Here is a 13,823-nt window from a genome sequence, read left to right as displayed (position 1 = left end):
ATGAAGATGTGAAAAATCGGCATTGATATCTTCCCAGTGTAAAAAGTTATAGAGGTCAAAAGGTCACGAAAATCAGTTTTTCATAAATATCTCTCGTCCTAATGGTCGGAGGTCAACAAAGGTCATTTTAAAAATTGTTTGCTTTGAAATTTTCTGCAAAATATGTTTATGAAATGTTTCTGTAAACTTAACCGTTTTCGGAGTAGAGCGTTGAGAGAGCGACCAGAAAAATACATTTTTTTTTTGTTTATATTGTTCATTTTTTAGAGTTTTTATCGGATTTACTAAAACGAGTAAAAAAAAATATACACTTTTAGATAAAAATGTACAAAAGGGGGAAACCACCTACCGGGTCCAATTCTAACACAAAATCTGTCTCGGATGGACCTTATCACACACACAAAATTTCACAAAAATCTGTTCAATCATTCGACCCCAAATACGGAATTTGCATATAACTTGACAATAGCGCCACCTACCTATCACACCCAACAAATTTCAGAAAAATCTATCAAGTCGTTTAGAAGGAGTAGGATCACAAACAAACGCACAGGAGAATTATATATATAAGATAATACAAGGATTATATCAAAAAAACTAAGCGAGAAGTTCTGTTGGAAAAATCAAATAACCAAAAATTAACACGAACTCACGTCACAGTCTAAGAGCAGTTTTACTTAAACAAAGTAATTTTGGATGCTCATCGTCCATTAATTTACTCCATCCTTAGTCATCGTAGCTACTTGTACCTAGTTTTCAAGTTTGTACAATACATTATATAAATTCACCATTAAAGCATTGCATAAAAACTCAATAAATAATATAATTCTATATATTTATTTAATGTCAATATAATTACAAAATAATTTACTCTATAAAAAAATTGTGATATACTTAAAATTAAAAATTAAATCTTAGAAACTTCACAAGTTGTGTGTAGATTTTTTATGAATACAAATATTTACACCCAGTTTGAATTCTTAAGAAAAAAAAACATACATAATGCAGTTAAATTTTTTGACATAATTTAGAATGTCCACGAAAAAAAAAATACACTTAGGTAATAATATTTGAAGGATATCACAGACGGTTTTGGTGCAGTGTTACAAGAAATAACAAAGAATGTCTTTAGTGTTGTTTTCACACATGCGGGAAATAGTATTGCAACGGTCACCATTTAGAAAAAAAATTCATTTATCATCTCATAGCACAAACAGTGCTAAATTTAAGTTTCTACTCGTTGTTTGTGGCATCCGAGTTTTGAGTCCACCTTACATTGCGGTTGAAATTTCGTTGTTTTTGATTTCGGCGGAGTCTGAAATTCGCGAATGCATCTCTTTTTTCAAATGTATTCGAATCTGCACCGTCTACAGCAGAATTCATTTCATCTGCAGGCATATTGTTCTTTCGAAGATTATAGGCAACTTTTCTATAAATCCCTGTTACTTTAGGTTGAGAAGATTTGTCTGTTGGGATTTTTTTAGGACTTGATGTGTTCTTTTGTAACGGTTTTGGATCTTGTTGTAGAGATATGAACTCCGAATCATCTGCCTCGAAATAATCCGGGCGAGAAAAATGATAGTTTGCATGGTAGTAAGGTTTGAAGGCATTTTCCATCGAGCATATGCTAAACGCGTGATAAACATGAGATATCAAATACGGAAATTTATCTATCCAGTAGTTTGTAAATTCATTAGGGATGCTGCCGAGTATGCTTTGGACATCTTCCGAAAGCTCATGGTAGTGATGTTTCTATTGGTTTAGGAATAAATAAATGATAATAAATCGATAAAAATATGGAACTAATGAGTCTTACCTTATTTCGAAATGCTCTGAGAAGATCACGTACACTAGCACCCATGTAACCTCTGTACTTACGCAGATCGTCTGTGATAACTGAATCTAAATGGAGATTCCAGTCTTCCCGTACTACAAAGCGTCCATTCTTTTCAAGTGATTTAAGTGGTTCAACAGTAAATTGAAGTTTTTCAACTCGATCGCTAACATCTTGAAGGAACGCTAATATTTTGTGACCATTCCAAAATACTGGGTGATTTGTTATGCAACGAGATGGTGGACGAAATTGTGGATCTTTGTGAACCATGTCGGCGATGAGCTGCTCAGCAAGAATCTGAAAATAAAATAGATATTTATAAAATCGATCATCGTTATAAAATTGTGATGATAGTGGTGTAGTCTAATTTTGCCTACTATACATATCTTTCAAACTTGACAACAAGAGTAAAATAAAACTAGAACGACATTTGATTACTAAAATCCAAATTGTATTCATTTTTGTTACTTATCACTGCGGCCTGCCTCTGATGGGCCTATTGTGATTTCCTCTTTTTTTAAAGTTCACGTAGAAATCCTGAGTTTAGAAAACTTAGTATGTTTTTGGGTGAACTAGCGGCGATGTTTTCCGCTTCGAGATAATACCGTCCGAGGTGACGTCGACGTGTATTGATTAAGCAATTACAGTGACACAGTATGTGTTCTGCTGTTTCTTCGTCTTCGTTACACATTCTGCAGATGTCGTCTTGTGTAATTCCCATGGTTTTGAGGTGTTTTTTTTTTACTGAGCAGTGTCCAGTTAAGAAGCCTGTGGTTATGCGAATCTGACTCTGACTTGTGAGAGTGAGGAGTTGTTTCGTTCTGGCGTGGGAGATGTTTGGTATAAATTGTTTCTTGTCTGTTACCTTACATGAGGCTTGTCTGTTACCTTGCATATACGTCCAATAATAAACTCCTTCTCTTAGCCATTTATTTATGTAATACTTGTTGGTATGCCACAGAATGGTCTTGGCATCATGAATGGTGATGCGGAACCTTTTCTGGCTAGTGTGTCTGCTATTTCATTTCCTACGTGACCGCTGTGACCAGGTATCCAAATGAGTTGAACTCTGTTTGTACTGGCAAGGTGGTGTAATAGTTGTATACAGTCCCATACTAGTTTTGAGATGACTTCATTGCTCCTAAGAGCTTGAGGTGCGGCCTTGCTGTCAGAGAGAATATAAATATTTTTGTTTGTCACAGCTCTGTTAAAGTTTTCTCCGTGGCAGAGTTAAATTGCGAATATCTCTGCTTGGAATACATCATTAAATTTGTCCATGCTCTGGTGCAGATAAGTTTTGGTGTTCATTCCGAATACTCCGGCCCCTACTCCTTCATTTGTTTTGAAGCCATCTGTGTACCATACATGAGACTCGCTATTGAAGATGGGTCTGTTCTGTTCCCAATCATGTCGTGATGGGAATGTGTTTTGGGTGAAGTTATATCTTGGGAGACAATTGTCTACTAGAGATATTTTAAGTAATTCTTCCCTATTTAATTCAGTGAGAATGTAGGGGTGAATTATCTTGGAATTAGAGTTATCTTCTGCGATGAGCCTGTAGCCGTTGACCAAAGCATCTTTCTTTAGCAGGAGATGGAGATCTTTTACGTTAATTCAAATGTGGTATTGTTACCTGGATGAGAGGTGGAAGAGACGTCCTTAAAGGAATGAATATGCAGTGATTTGCAAACGTATAGCCGCACCATGAAAAATCCAAATTTAAACGGATATGAACCGGTTTTTTTTTTATTTCATTACATCATAAACTAAGTAATTTGAGCAAAAACAGATAGCCTGATAGCTGGCAAGAATTCTTGAGCGAGAGGCAACCGATTTATGTGAATACCACAAGGAGGTCCATTTATAGCGATAATTCTGAGAAAAAGTGCAATAACAGTGCATAATCAATTTAATAATTGCAGTGTTATTGCACTTTTTGTACAACTCTATCCCAGTGTCAGTAAAACTAGACAGATTATTTCAAGTCACTTTTTAGAAAATTTGTCCCTACTGAACGGAAGCAACAAGATTCTCTATCTAATACATTTCTTATCTCAACACATGTCAACATCCTGCCGAGTTAGGAAGATGAGTATCAAAAATCAGCTATAAATAACTTACCATTTTGCTAGCTTCCCCTGGTGAATTATCTTCCAAATTTGACAAATCAAATTCATTTGACAAAATATTTCCTTGTCTTTTAATGGTGTCCCCAAATGCGTGATGTCCTTTACTCAAAACATAATAGTAAACACAACCCAAAGAGAATACATCAACAGAAGTTGTCTAAAACATGAATAAATATGCAATTAAAATATTTTCTATAAATCGAACAATAAGCACATACAGTTCTTTGTCCCCTCATCATTTCCGGAGCAATCCAACCTTCTGTGCCAGTTACACCTGATCTCCTTGAGAAACTTGTTTTACCAAAATTAAGTTTTTTACAAAGACCAAAATCAGAAATCATAACTCGTACACGATTATTCACATCGGGCAGTGACAATAAAACATTTTGCGGCTTAATATCCCTGTGAACTGGTTAAAAAAAAGGAAATAATTATAACAGTTAAATTTTGAAAAGTGTTTTCTTTGCTTACTTACCTATATTCAATGAATGTAAATGCGTCAAACCGGCAGCAGATTGTCGCAGAACTTCCCAAGTTTCAATAAGTTCACGTAACTCAGCTGCACGCTCACCTTCTGCATAATCCTGCAGTGTAGCAGCACAAAGCTCTACAGCAATATATCTAAATTGCCGATCTTGCTCTGTGCAGAAATATCGCACGACATTCTCATGAGCATCGCTTTCACGAAGCAAAGCCACCTCACGATCAGCAAAGGTAAAGCACTCTGGCAGAAGACGCTTTACAGCCACACGTCGTTTCTCAAACTGTCCTTTGAAAACAAAAGTGCCTTCACAACCTTTACCCAACACCTCAGTTGGGTTAAAGGTTATTTTACCAACTTTAACTTCGCCATCTCCAAGATCAATTAAATCCTCATAACTTCCATTACTGCTTCCTGAACTGCGGTTCAATGTTTTGGAACCATTCTCGCTCTGATTTTTAAGTTCTCGAACAGTACTGCAGGTGTACCAAAACATAGCCACCATTGCCAGAACAAGCACAATCAATATCTGATGTACTCTTCCGCTAGGATGATCCAACAACCAGTCATTGAACATTTGTCCAATCCTACCACTATTTACTAAAATCAACTTTTTAGTTTTATTAAAAGCAGTTGAACTTCCTTCGGTCTCAGGATCTGTTTGGATGCCGATTTCAACAGATCCTTTCACTCCATCACTGCCACCCGAAGATTCGAAAATAACAAAGTTATTGTTGTTTCCATTCATTTCAACAATAGTTGCCAGTTGTTGACTATCAGCACCTTTACTTCGAGATGGAGAAATTTTGAGCTTAATATCGTTTTTGGGCATTTCGTAGTGTCCAAGTATGATGGCGTTTTTATTTTTGTCCAAGAGCTCTTTTAAATAAACAACATTGTTGTTGGGCTCCTTCAGAGGTTTATTTGGACCACCAAGTAATTTAACTGGTGGTTTTGATGAAATTCTCGGCGTGTCTTTGTCGACCAATGATGGCAGTGCATATAGACCATGCGAGTGTTCACCAATGTAAAGGGATTCGCTAAAATGAAAACATAATTGAATTTTTATCTTTCAGGTTAAAGTTTACTATCTTACAACAACTCAACGGCATTCACGTTGCCATCTTTGGATTCTTCAACAATTGAATTAAAAGCATCATCAGAAACCGATGTGAATGGAACACTAAGTAGTCCTTCCGAGCCTAATAAAAATGCACTAACTATTGGACTATTCAGGGTTCTCTGCCACAAAAATTGGCCACTTTTACGATTTAGTGTCAAAATTTCTCCACTCAGTGTGGCGGCAAGATGTATGTATTCTATAAAAGAAACATTTAATTATTTTTCTAAATAAATTAAAATATTTAATAACAATACTAACCATATTCACTGGACACATCGGGTGCCATTGAGTGCGATGTGTAATCATAAAAGGTAATATTCCACGGCTTGATATTTTTGTCTCTTGTAAGACTATCATACATCATTACGGTGTATTGTGTACGCCCGAGATAAACAGATCTAGAAGTTGCCCAACCAATACTGTCACCTTCTTGTTTTTCCATTGATCCAAAGCCGAGGACTTTTTCGCGTCGACCAGTTTTCGGATCGACTAGAAACCAGGTGTCGCTTTTTTTGCCCGAATATAGTATTCCGTCAGATGATCGGCACGGGGCGTTAGCAACTAATTGGGGTATGGTATACGGCAGCTTTCTGAGGTCCCCCATGTCCCCCAGTTGGTAAATGCTTCCATCACGAGGATCTGGCAAATATTGTTTTACAGGCACATTTGGTTGGTTTTCGGACATCACAGGAGGGTCTAAAAATATTTACGAAAGGCCATTTTTCAATACAGATGCTTAATTCAACCATATATTTTTTTATAGCACTGTTATCTGATATTTTAATATTTCTTTATTTATATCAAAAAAGCCTTAAGATCAAATCATTTTTATGACTTTATTTTGCTATACAAATTACAATATAATTAACAAAATATCAAACTTAACGTAATACATAGGAATACAAAATTATTTGATTAGACTTATTTGATTCAATTTGATTAGACTTAGGGTCCGCTATTTTTTAAAATAAATACATTTTTTTGCCATTTTCAGGATCTTTCTAGGTCTCTAGAGGAAGGAACACAAAGCCTTAACAGCCCAAAAATAAGTACCAAAAGTGTACTCTCAGTGGAGTAAAGGAATCGACATAAAATTTATGGTGTTTTTCATAATAATAATTTCACGGCCTTTTTTCAATCGTCGCACAGTGTGGTAATTCGCCAATCTGACTGGACAAAATAGAAAAAAAAAAGTTTAGCCACATGATTTTAAATCATGAGTTGAGCTTCTCAATACAATGGGTAACTGTAATTCATGTTTGGTTTTTTGGTTTTCATCTCGGATTAGCTTAAGCTAAGCTTGAAAGTTGGTTCTTGCCAACAGTTGGATGGAGATAATACAAAGTATTCTATTTTTCGCTTGAGTTTGGTTGACGATTAAAAACGCTTTGGTAGTTTTTTTGTTGTAATTGTTTTTTTAAATTGTTAATCTACATTTGGAGGTAAAGTATTATAATTTTTATTTATTAATTACCATTGCAACTATTTAAAAAAAATAAATTCTGTAAGAAGGCTAGGAAGTGCAAAAAAAAATATCTTTGTTTTTCAAATAGAGGTAAAGTTAATTTTTCCGCATTTTTCCGGTCTGAAATTAATTAATTAATGTATTGTGGAGTGTTGTCTTTGAGATTAGCTATTTACATGTCTCGCGTTTTCTCGACCGCCATACAACTTTTTTCACTTTTCGAAGTCAAGATTTTCAAAAAAACAAATTTTCGAAAAATGTGTCAAAACTGCCAAATAAGATCGAAAAGACAGTTTTTTTGATCTTTTAATGAGCAGGTATCATCTTTGGAACATTTTTGACAATAAATAAAAATTAAAAACATATATAAAAGTTTTGTGCTTCAAGTTAAGCAAAAAAAAAAACAAAAAAGGTGGAAGACACTTTGGACCGCTCTTTAAACATGAATTTCATTTTGCTTGACCAATATTATGTGGTAACTAAATAAACAAAAACAGTAGATAGTGAAACAAAGAAGAAAAGAATTTTTAAAAATTAAAAAAATGGGAAAAATATAACAAACGAAAGGTTAAAAGTGCACCTATCCATTAGAAATAGTTAAAATCAGTAGAATCGCTCTCCGCAAAATTGAAAAAGCATATTCCAATAAAACCGTAAAGGATTTATCGAAATTTTCTTTGAGTGAAGGATCAAAATGTATAAAAGATTAAGTTCTGATCCTCTGGAACCACTAAACCACTGGAATTTTCAACTAATCAGGCATTATCATTGATGAATGATGCTTTTCTGTCGGAACACCTAAAACAAGTTAAATGCAAAAAGCAAGCAAGTGTAAAAGGCCAGAAATAGGGACACCAAGAAATTTAGAGAATTATTAGCTTGAAAAACATCGAAGGTAATAATAAACACAGCTGCTTTTAATAGGCCCTTAAGTTTCAAGTTTGCATCGCACGAAAAGGAGTTACTTTTTTAAATTATCTGCAGATATTTTTAAAGGTGATGCCATTTTTTATGATTGGGAAACATATTTAATTAAAATTATTGCTTAAATTTTAATTTAAAGCATGATATTGAGAAAATAAATCATATATGTCACCTGTCAAAAACGTGTGTAAAAGTTCTATTTTTTAATAAAAACTAATTATTCTGCCTCTCTTTTTTCGTGAATAGCAAAAGAGTTTTTATTTATTGAGATTTTTCAAGCGTTTTTTTTAATATTTAAGTATATCCAATCATAGAATATGTTTACGGAAACATAAATTCAAATACTATAAAAATTCATTTTCTTCATCACTATTTTGACCCACTTTTTGCAGAAGTTATAGATTTCTTTTTAAAAAATCTTTCTTTTTTATAGAATTTTATCTATTCACATTCATTTGTTTAAAACTGTTTAGAAAAAAAGTCGATTTAACGCGAGTTATTAATTTTGTCCAGCTAGATTCGTGATTGGCCACACTGTGCGTCGTTCGACCTAAAATACTTTAATTTAACATTAGAAATTTATTATCTCAACACCAATTGAGGCGTATTGAGAGATTTTTTTTAGTTTTCTGTAGGTTTTGACGTGACGCTCTAACCAACGCTTTGGAGCAATACTTGGGTCGCGTGCAAATTGAATTAAATATTTTAGCGTAGGATAAATTTTTGAATTTTGTATGTGTGTAGAAGATAAAATGTATCTTTGTTGCGTGAATTGGGCTAAATTTTTGAACCGCTACATAATTTTCATGTTAATCTTTTTAAAGGCTAGTAAGTTTGATGCTAAATTGAAAAGTTGACATGTACAAATTTAACCTTCTGGCATAAAATAAATGAATTACAGGTGCAAAACATTCATAAAAATAAAAATTCCAATTAATTTTTGAACAAAATAAAACTTCTCATAAATTATCTAATTTTACATTTTCTACCCTAAATTTAGATTAAGTTTTGGTGGGAACGTAGCATTAAGCTGTTGCTAGGAAAACCTGGAATTTATCCTATAAATGAAGGGATTCTGAATTGAAATCGATATTTCTCAATTATGTGCCAAAGAAGCACTTCTTTCGCTTTTGGGCGTCCAATCGAAAACGACAATAATAAAAACCTATGATAAGTTTTGTATAATTCAAATCAGTTTATTTAAAATGTCTTTCCAAGAATTTGTATCTTAAGCTGTGCTTTATTTTCCTCGTGATCCAGATCAGATCATTGTTTTTATTATATAGCTTTACAACTAAAGCAAGATTTTGTTTTGTTATTGTTTCGCAAATAAATAATTGATCTGATCTGAATCACGAGGAAAATAAAACACAGCTCTAGTTGATATAGTGTGGAAATGAGGTACATAATATCCTCGTTTTTCTTGTGGTAACCTAATAGGTTGTGTTCAAAAAAAATATGAGAAGAAAAAATATACAGCCCTATTCTGCTATTAGATTCACGTGAATCGAAAGATTTCTTTCCTTTACCACGTCAACATGGTTTTGAAAAACTAATAAAATTCGAAGGCAAATTTTTGTTTCCGTCAGTTTTAATAATTCTAAAGAAAAAAAATTTGTTTAAGTTTAATTTTAACCCCCATTTAAACGCTCCTTATTTACTATTTCGGAATTGAGAAATCGATTGGCATCATTAGTTTTTCGATTTATCGGTACGACTTCGAACAAATTTTTTTTTCGGAAGATTTTTTTTAAGTTTAAGCATTTTGCCCGGTATAATTTCATTTTTTCTTGTTTGTTTTATGCGATTTATTTTTAATAATTCATCAAGTTTTTGTTGAAAAAAAAAATCATGAAATTTTGATTTTTTTTGCATTGTTATCGTTTTATTATGTTTTAGTGGAGTAACCAAAGCAAATTACAGATCCAATTTTGATAATTTCTTTTCTTAAACATCAGTAATGAAAAATACTTTAAAATCTATGTGTTAAAAATTGCCGGTGTTGCCGTTTTGTTTAAACTAAAAATAGGTGAATTTTTTCAAAACTTGTTTTTTTTTTGAATTTCATAAATACAATGATGTACAAAGATTATTTATCAAGGGGCACGGTAGTGCCCAGCCAAGTTCTCTAGCAACTTTGGCACTACACCCTTATTTACAGGAAACAACTCAGGCCATTTTCGACCCCCCTCTAACTTCCACACCAAAGATGCTAGAAATTTCAAACTCGCTACATTTATTTCGCTTGTCAAAACCAAACTCAATAAATTTCAGCCTTTTACGATTTACAGGAAACTACTCAGGCCATTTTCGACCCCCCTCTAACTTCCACACCAAAGATGCTAGAAATTTCAAACTCGCTACATTTATTTCGCTTGTCAAAACCAAACTCCTCAATAAATTTCAGCCTTTTACGATGAGAAGTTTCTGAGATATAGGGCTTCAAAAATCGCAAAAACCGTAACTGACTGACTGACTGACTGACTGACTGACTGACTGACTCACTCACTCACTCACTGACAGATCATCAAAATTATGGAGAACTTCCCGTTAACGTAGAAACTTGAAATTTTACACGGTGATAAGGCTTGTGGTGTATACAAAGGGAAAAATGGAAAATTTGAGATTTTCACTGCTTCACCGCTGAATTATCATCAAATATTATAGAGCACTTCTGATTATCGTAGAATCTTGAAATTTGGTAGAATGGTAGAACTGGTAGTTTATACAAAGAACAAAATTTAAAATTTGAGAATTTCAGCCAGGGGGCGTGGCAACCGCCCATTTCCGCTGAATTATCATCAAATATTATAGAGCACTTCTGATTATCGTAGAATCTTGAAATTTGGTAGAATGGTAGAGATGGTAGTTTATACAAAGAAAAAAATTTAAATTTTGAGAATTTCAGCCAGAATTTCCTTGAATTTTCACCAAACATAGAGATTTTCAATTCTACAGACATACCTTGCAAAAAGTAGTGAAATCACAACAAAAACATTACTGTTAAAAAAGGAGCCAAGTTATCCTATGTTTAAATTATGCTGGCACAAAAAGTACTGAGATGTAAAAGTAAAAATTCGTATCAATAAAATTTTGATTGTTTACTTGGCAATTTTTGAAATAACTTTAAAAATCGGTAATTAAAAGAAAAATTGTCAAGAGAACAATCAAAATTTTATTGATACGAATTTGAACCCAAACTTTCGAACTTGGTACACTTTTACATCTCAGTACTTTTTGTGCCAGCATAATTTAAACATAGGATAACTTGGCTCCTTTTTTAACTGTAATGTTTTTGCTGTGATTTTATTTACAGAAAAACATTATATGAGAGTGAAAGATTAAATCGTTTAGGCGGTAGAAGCAATTATCTCACATATCGCCTTGAAATGTAAAAAAATGTATTACAACACAACGGCAACACATTCATTACTAAGATATACATTTTTACAAAGACAGTAGTTTATGCAAAATAAATAGCAATATAAACAAGACAAATGACTTTAAACTGGGCAAAATGTTTAAAATTATTGAAAAAAACTTCCGAAAAAAATTTTGTTCGAAGTCGTAGCGACAAATCGAAAAACTAATGATGCCAATCGATTTCTAAGGTCCGAAATAGGGGGAAACAGTCAACAGCGCACATGTCAAAGATTTCGACTTGCACAGTGTTATTGTACCTACTATTAAAAATATTATATCACTTCATTAAAACTCCTTGAAAATATTGAACAAATTGTTGTCTTGTTGTTCAAGTTTTTTGAAAAGTACATTAGAGTTCTGTGTACATATCATTAGCGGTAGAACAAAGTTCGGTGTGGCTTCTATTTTTAATTATAAGGCAACGCTATATAGCATATGAACATAGGTTTCAAAGAATTCAAAAGTGCACAACTGATATGAAAGATCGGAGATAAAAAAAAAACAAATACAATTCTTTGGTTTACTATCGACAAAAAATACGTTTCGAACAATTGATTCTTCTCCATAAAATTCTAAAGGGCTTATGAGACACTTGCGTTATCTGCGTTGGGAAGATAACGCCTTACATATCTACACATCTGAACGCTAGTTACCAAAAAGACGTATTAAGTTATCATTATTTTCTGCCCAAAATAATGATAATATTCTGTCACGTCATACGATAAAAATCTTTTAACATTTTACTGATAAAATTAAGATGATACACATTTTTAAAAATAACGCACATTAACGCGTAGTTACCTACTCATATACACATATAAAACTTTTTATTCAAGGTATACCAGATGTTTCTAAAAAGTTGTTTATCAGAATAAAAATACAAATAGTATTTTACTTTGGAATTGAATAGAATTATAAATTGGAAATTTTGTTTGTCTTCAAACTGAAAAAAAAAATTAAGTTCAAAACATGTTGGCCTCAAATGTATAAAATGATAAGGTTTTTTTTTATTAAAAAAAAAAAATAAGTAATTAGTCATAATGTAGGTAAATGCTGTTTATATTTTATAAGATTTCAGACATACATTCAAGTATGTTTGCATAAATTAGTAATTATCAATTTTATTTGTCTATTATCAACAAATAAACAAATGTGTTAAATTGAAGAAAGACCCTCTCGCCTCAACAAAGTGTCAAGTCAAGACTTAAAACAGCCGGCTTTCACATTCGTTCGGTTACCAACAAGTATTTTTAGATACAATCATACAAATTTTTATCTGAAAAAGCCATTTCTGTTGTTTTTTTTGTAGCTCTCATCCTCAACAGTTTCATTTTTCAGTTCGAGTATGTGAAGCTGATAAGATAATAATTCTGTACATACAAAAAATACCGAATATTTTTCCAATCGAAATCCACCGTGGCAAAATAATATGACGATGATATTATTGTTCCTATATATACCAACCTACGTCACTTAATTCCCATTGGAATTGTAAATTATTTAATTCTAGATTAATATCAAAAATAATTCATGGACTAAACAAAGATCATTTATTTTTGATAAGAAAAATTGGTTCACGCAAGCAGAACGTTGAACAAATTTAAAGTCGCATTAAAAAAATTATACAAATAAATTTTAATTGCTGCATAGTGACAGACATTTAAAGTAGTAAAAACTCCTTAATCACTTACCATCCGATATTGACCAACGAATTTCACTTGTAATAGGATCGATGGCTGTTAATCCGCCCCCTAATGTTGAAAAGACCATTAATGGTTCTTCATCTCGAGCGACATCGGTGCAACCCTGTATTTTTAAGTGGAATTTCAATATGAATTATTTGTTTAAATAATTATTCTTTTACAGAAAGGACAATTTATAAATAAATAATCACCTGCTTTGTAGCTGATGCAATTGCAACACAAAACCAGAAACACACTAGTCTTTTTATTAGATTATTTTGTTGTTTAAACATGTTTGTCTTTTAGCTATGGAAAAACTTTTAACATAATTCACTGCTGGATAGTATTTGAATAAAAGTTTTTAGAATAAAAATTCGCGAATGGTTTTATGGCATAAATAATTTATTTAGTTTGCACAATTTGTAACACTTCCTACTAGTACGACTCTTGTTTTTCATCTTTTCGGGTTTTCTTTCTTTTTTTTTGACAATTCGTTGACACATCGGCAATTAAAAGATGGCGGATGAGTAAATAACGTTAACGTTACGTTATTGGATGAGCATGTTCAGCGAGGAGCATAGATCACAATAGGCATTATAGTTATTACTTTATTTAATTAAACTCAAATTTTGACTAATAGCCTGTTTTCACTACAGCCCAAATGAGGTAATTTAGCAAATTTCCAAAAAAGTGTTTTCACTACAAATTATCTCATTTGGACTGACAAGTGTCAACACTGAAGTATGAGTTTTGTTGACAGGC

General features: G+C 32.7%; 1 protein-coding gene across 1 annotated transcript; it reads right to left on the bottom strand.

The window, feature by feature from the left end:
- Nucleotides 1-818: 818 nt before the first annotated feature.
- LOC129916932 (serine/threonine-protein kinase/endoribonuclease IRE1) lies at nt 819-13,540 on the bottom strand. Its single transcript, XM_055997180.1, has 9 exons — nt 13,274-13,540; nt 13,071-13,185; nt 5,826-6,263; nt 5,541-5,763; nt 4,439-5,484; nt 4,182-4,372; nt 3,956-4,120; nt 1,817-2,131; nt 819-1,752 (listed from the first exon to the last, which is right to left on the bottom strand). Exons 1-9 carry the CDS (start codon nt 13,352-13,354, stop codon nt 1,234-1,236), a joined length of 3,093 nt encoding a protein of 1,030 aa, XP_055853155.1. The 5' UTR covers nt 13,355-13,540; the 3' UTR covers nt 819-1,233.
- Nucleotides 13,541-13,823: the final 283 nt, after the last annotated feature.

This window comes from Episyrphus balteatus, chromosome 3 (genome assembly GCF_945859705.1).
Source record: "Episyrphus balteatus chromosome 3, idEpiBalt1.1, whole genome shotgun sequence".
Lineage (NCBI taxonomy): Eukaryota > Metazoa > Arthropoda > Insecta > Diptera > Syrphidae > Episyrphus > Episyrphus balteatus.
The sequence above is the reverse complement of the archived record's forward strand: the minus strand, read 5'-3'. Positions and strand labels throughout refer to the sequence as shown.

Excerpts from the sequence above, each read along its gene's own strand:
- LOC129916932 (XM_055997180.1), bottom strand. The coding sequence starts at position 13,354 with ATGTTTAAACAACAAAATAATCTAATAAAAAGACTAGTGTGTTTCTGG. Across the intron at positions 6,264-13,070 it reads TCGTTGGTCAATATCGGATG|ACCCTCCTGTGATGTCCGAA; the intron begins GTAAGTGATTAA and ends AAATATTTTTAG. Across the intron at positions 5,485-5,540 it reads GTGAATGCCGTTGAGTTGTT|CGAATCCCTTTACATTGGTG; the intron begins GTAAGATAGTAA and ends TTTTCATTTTAG.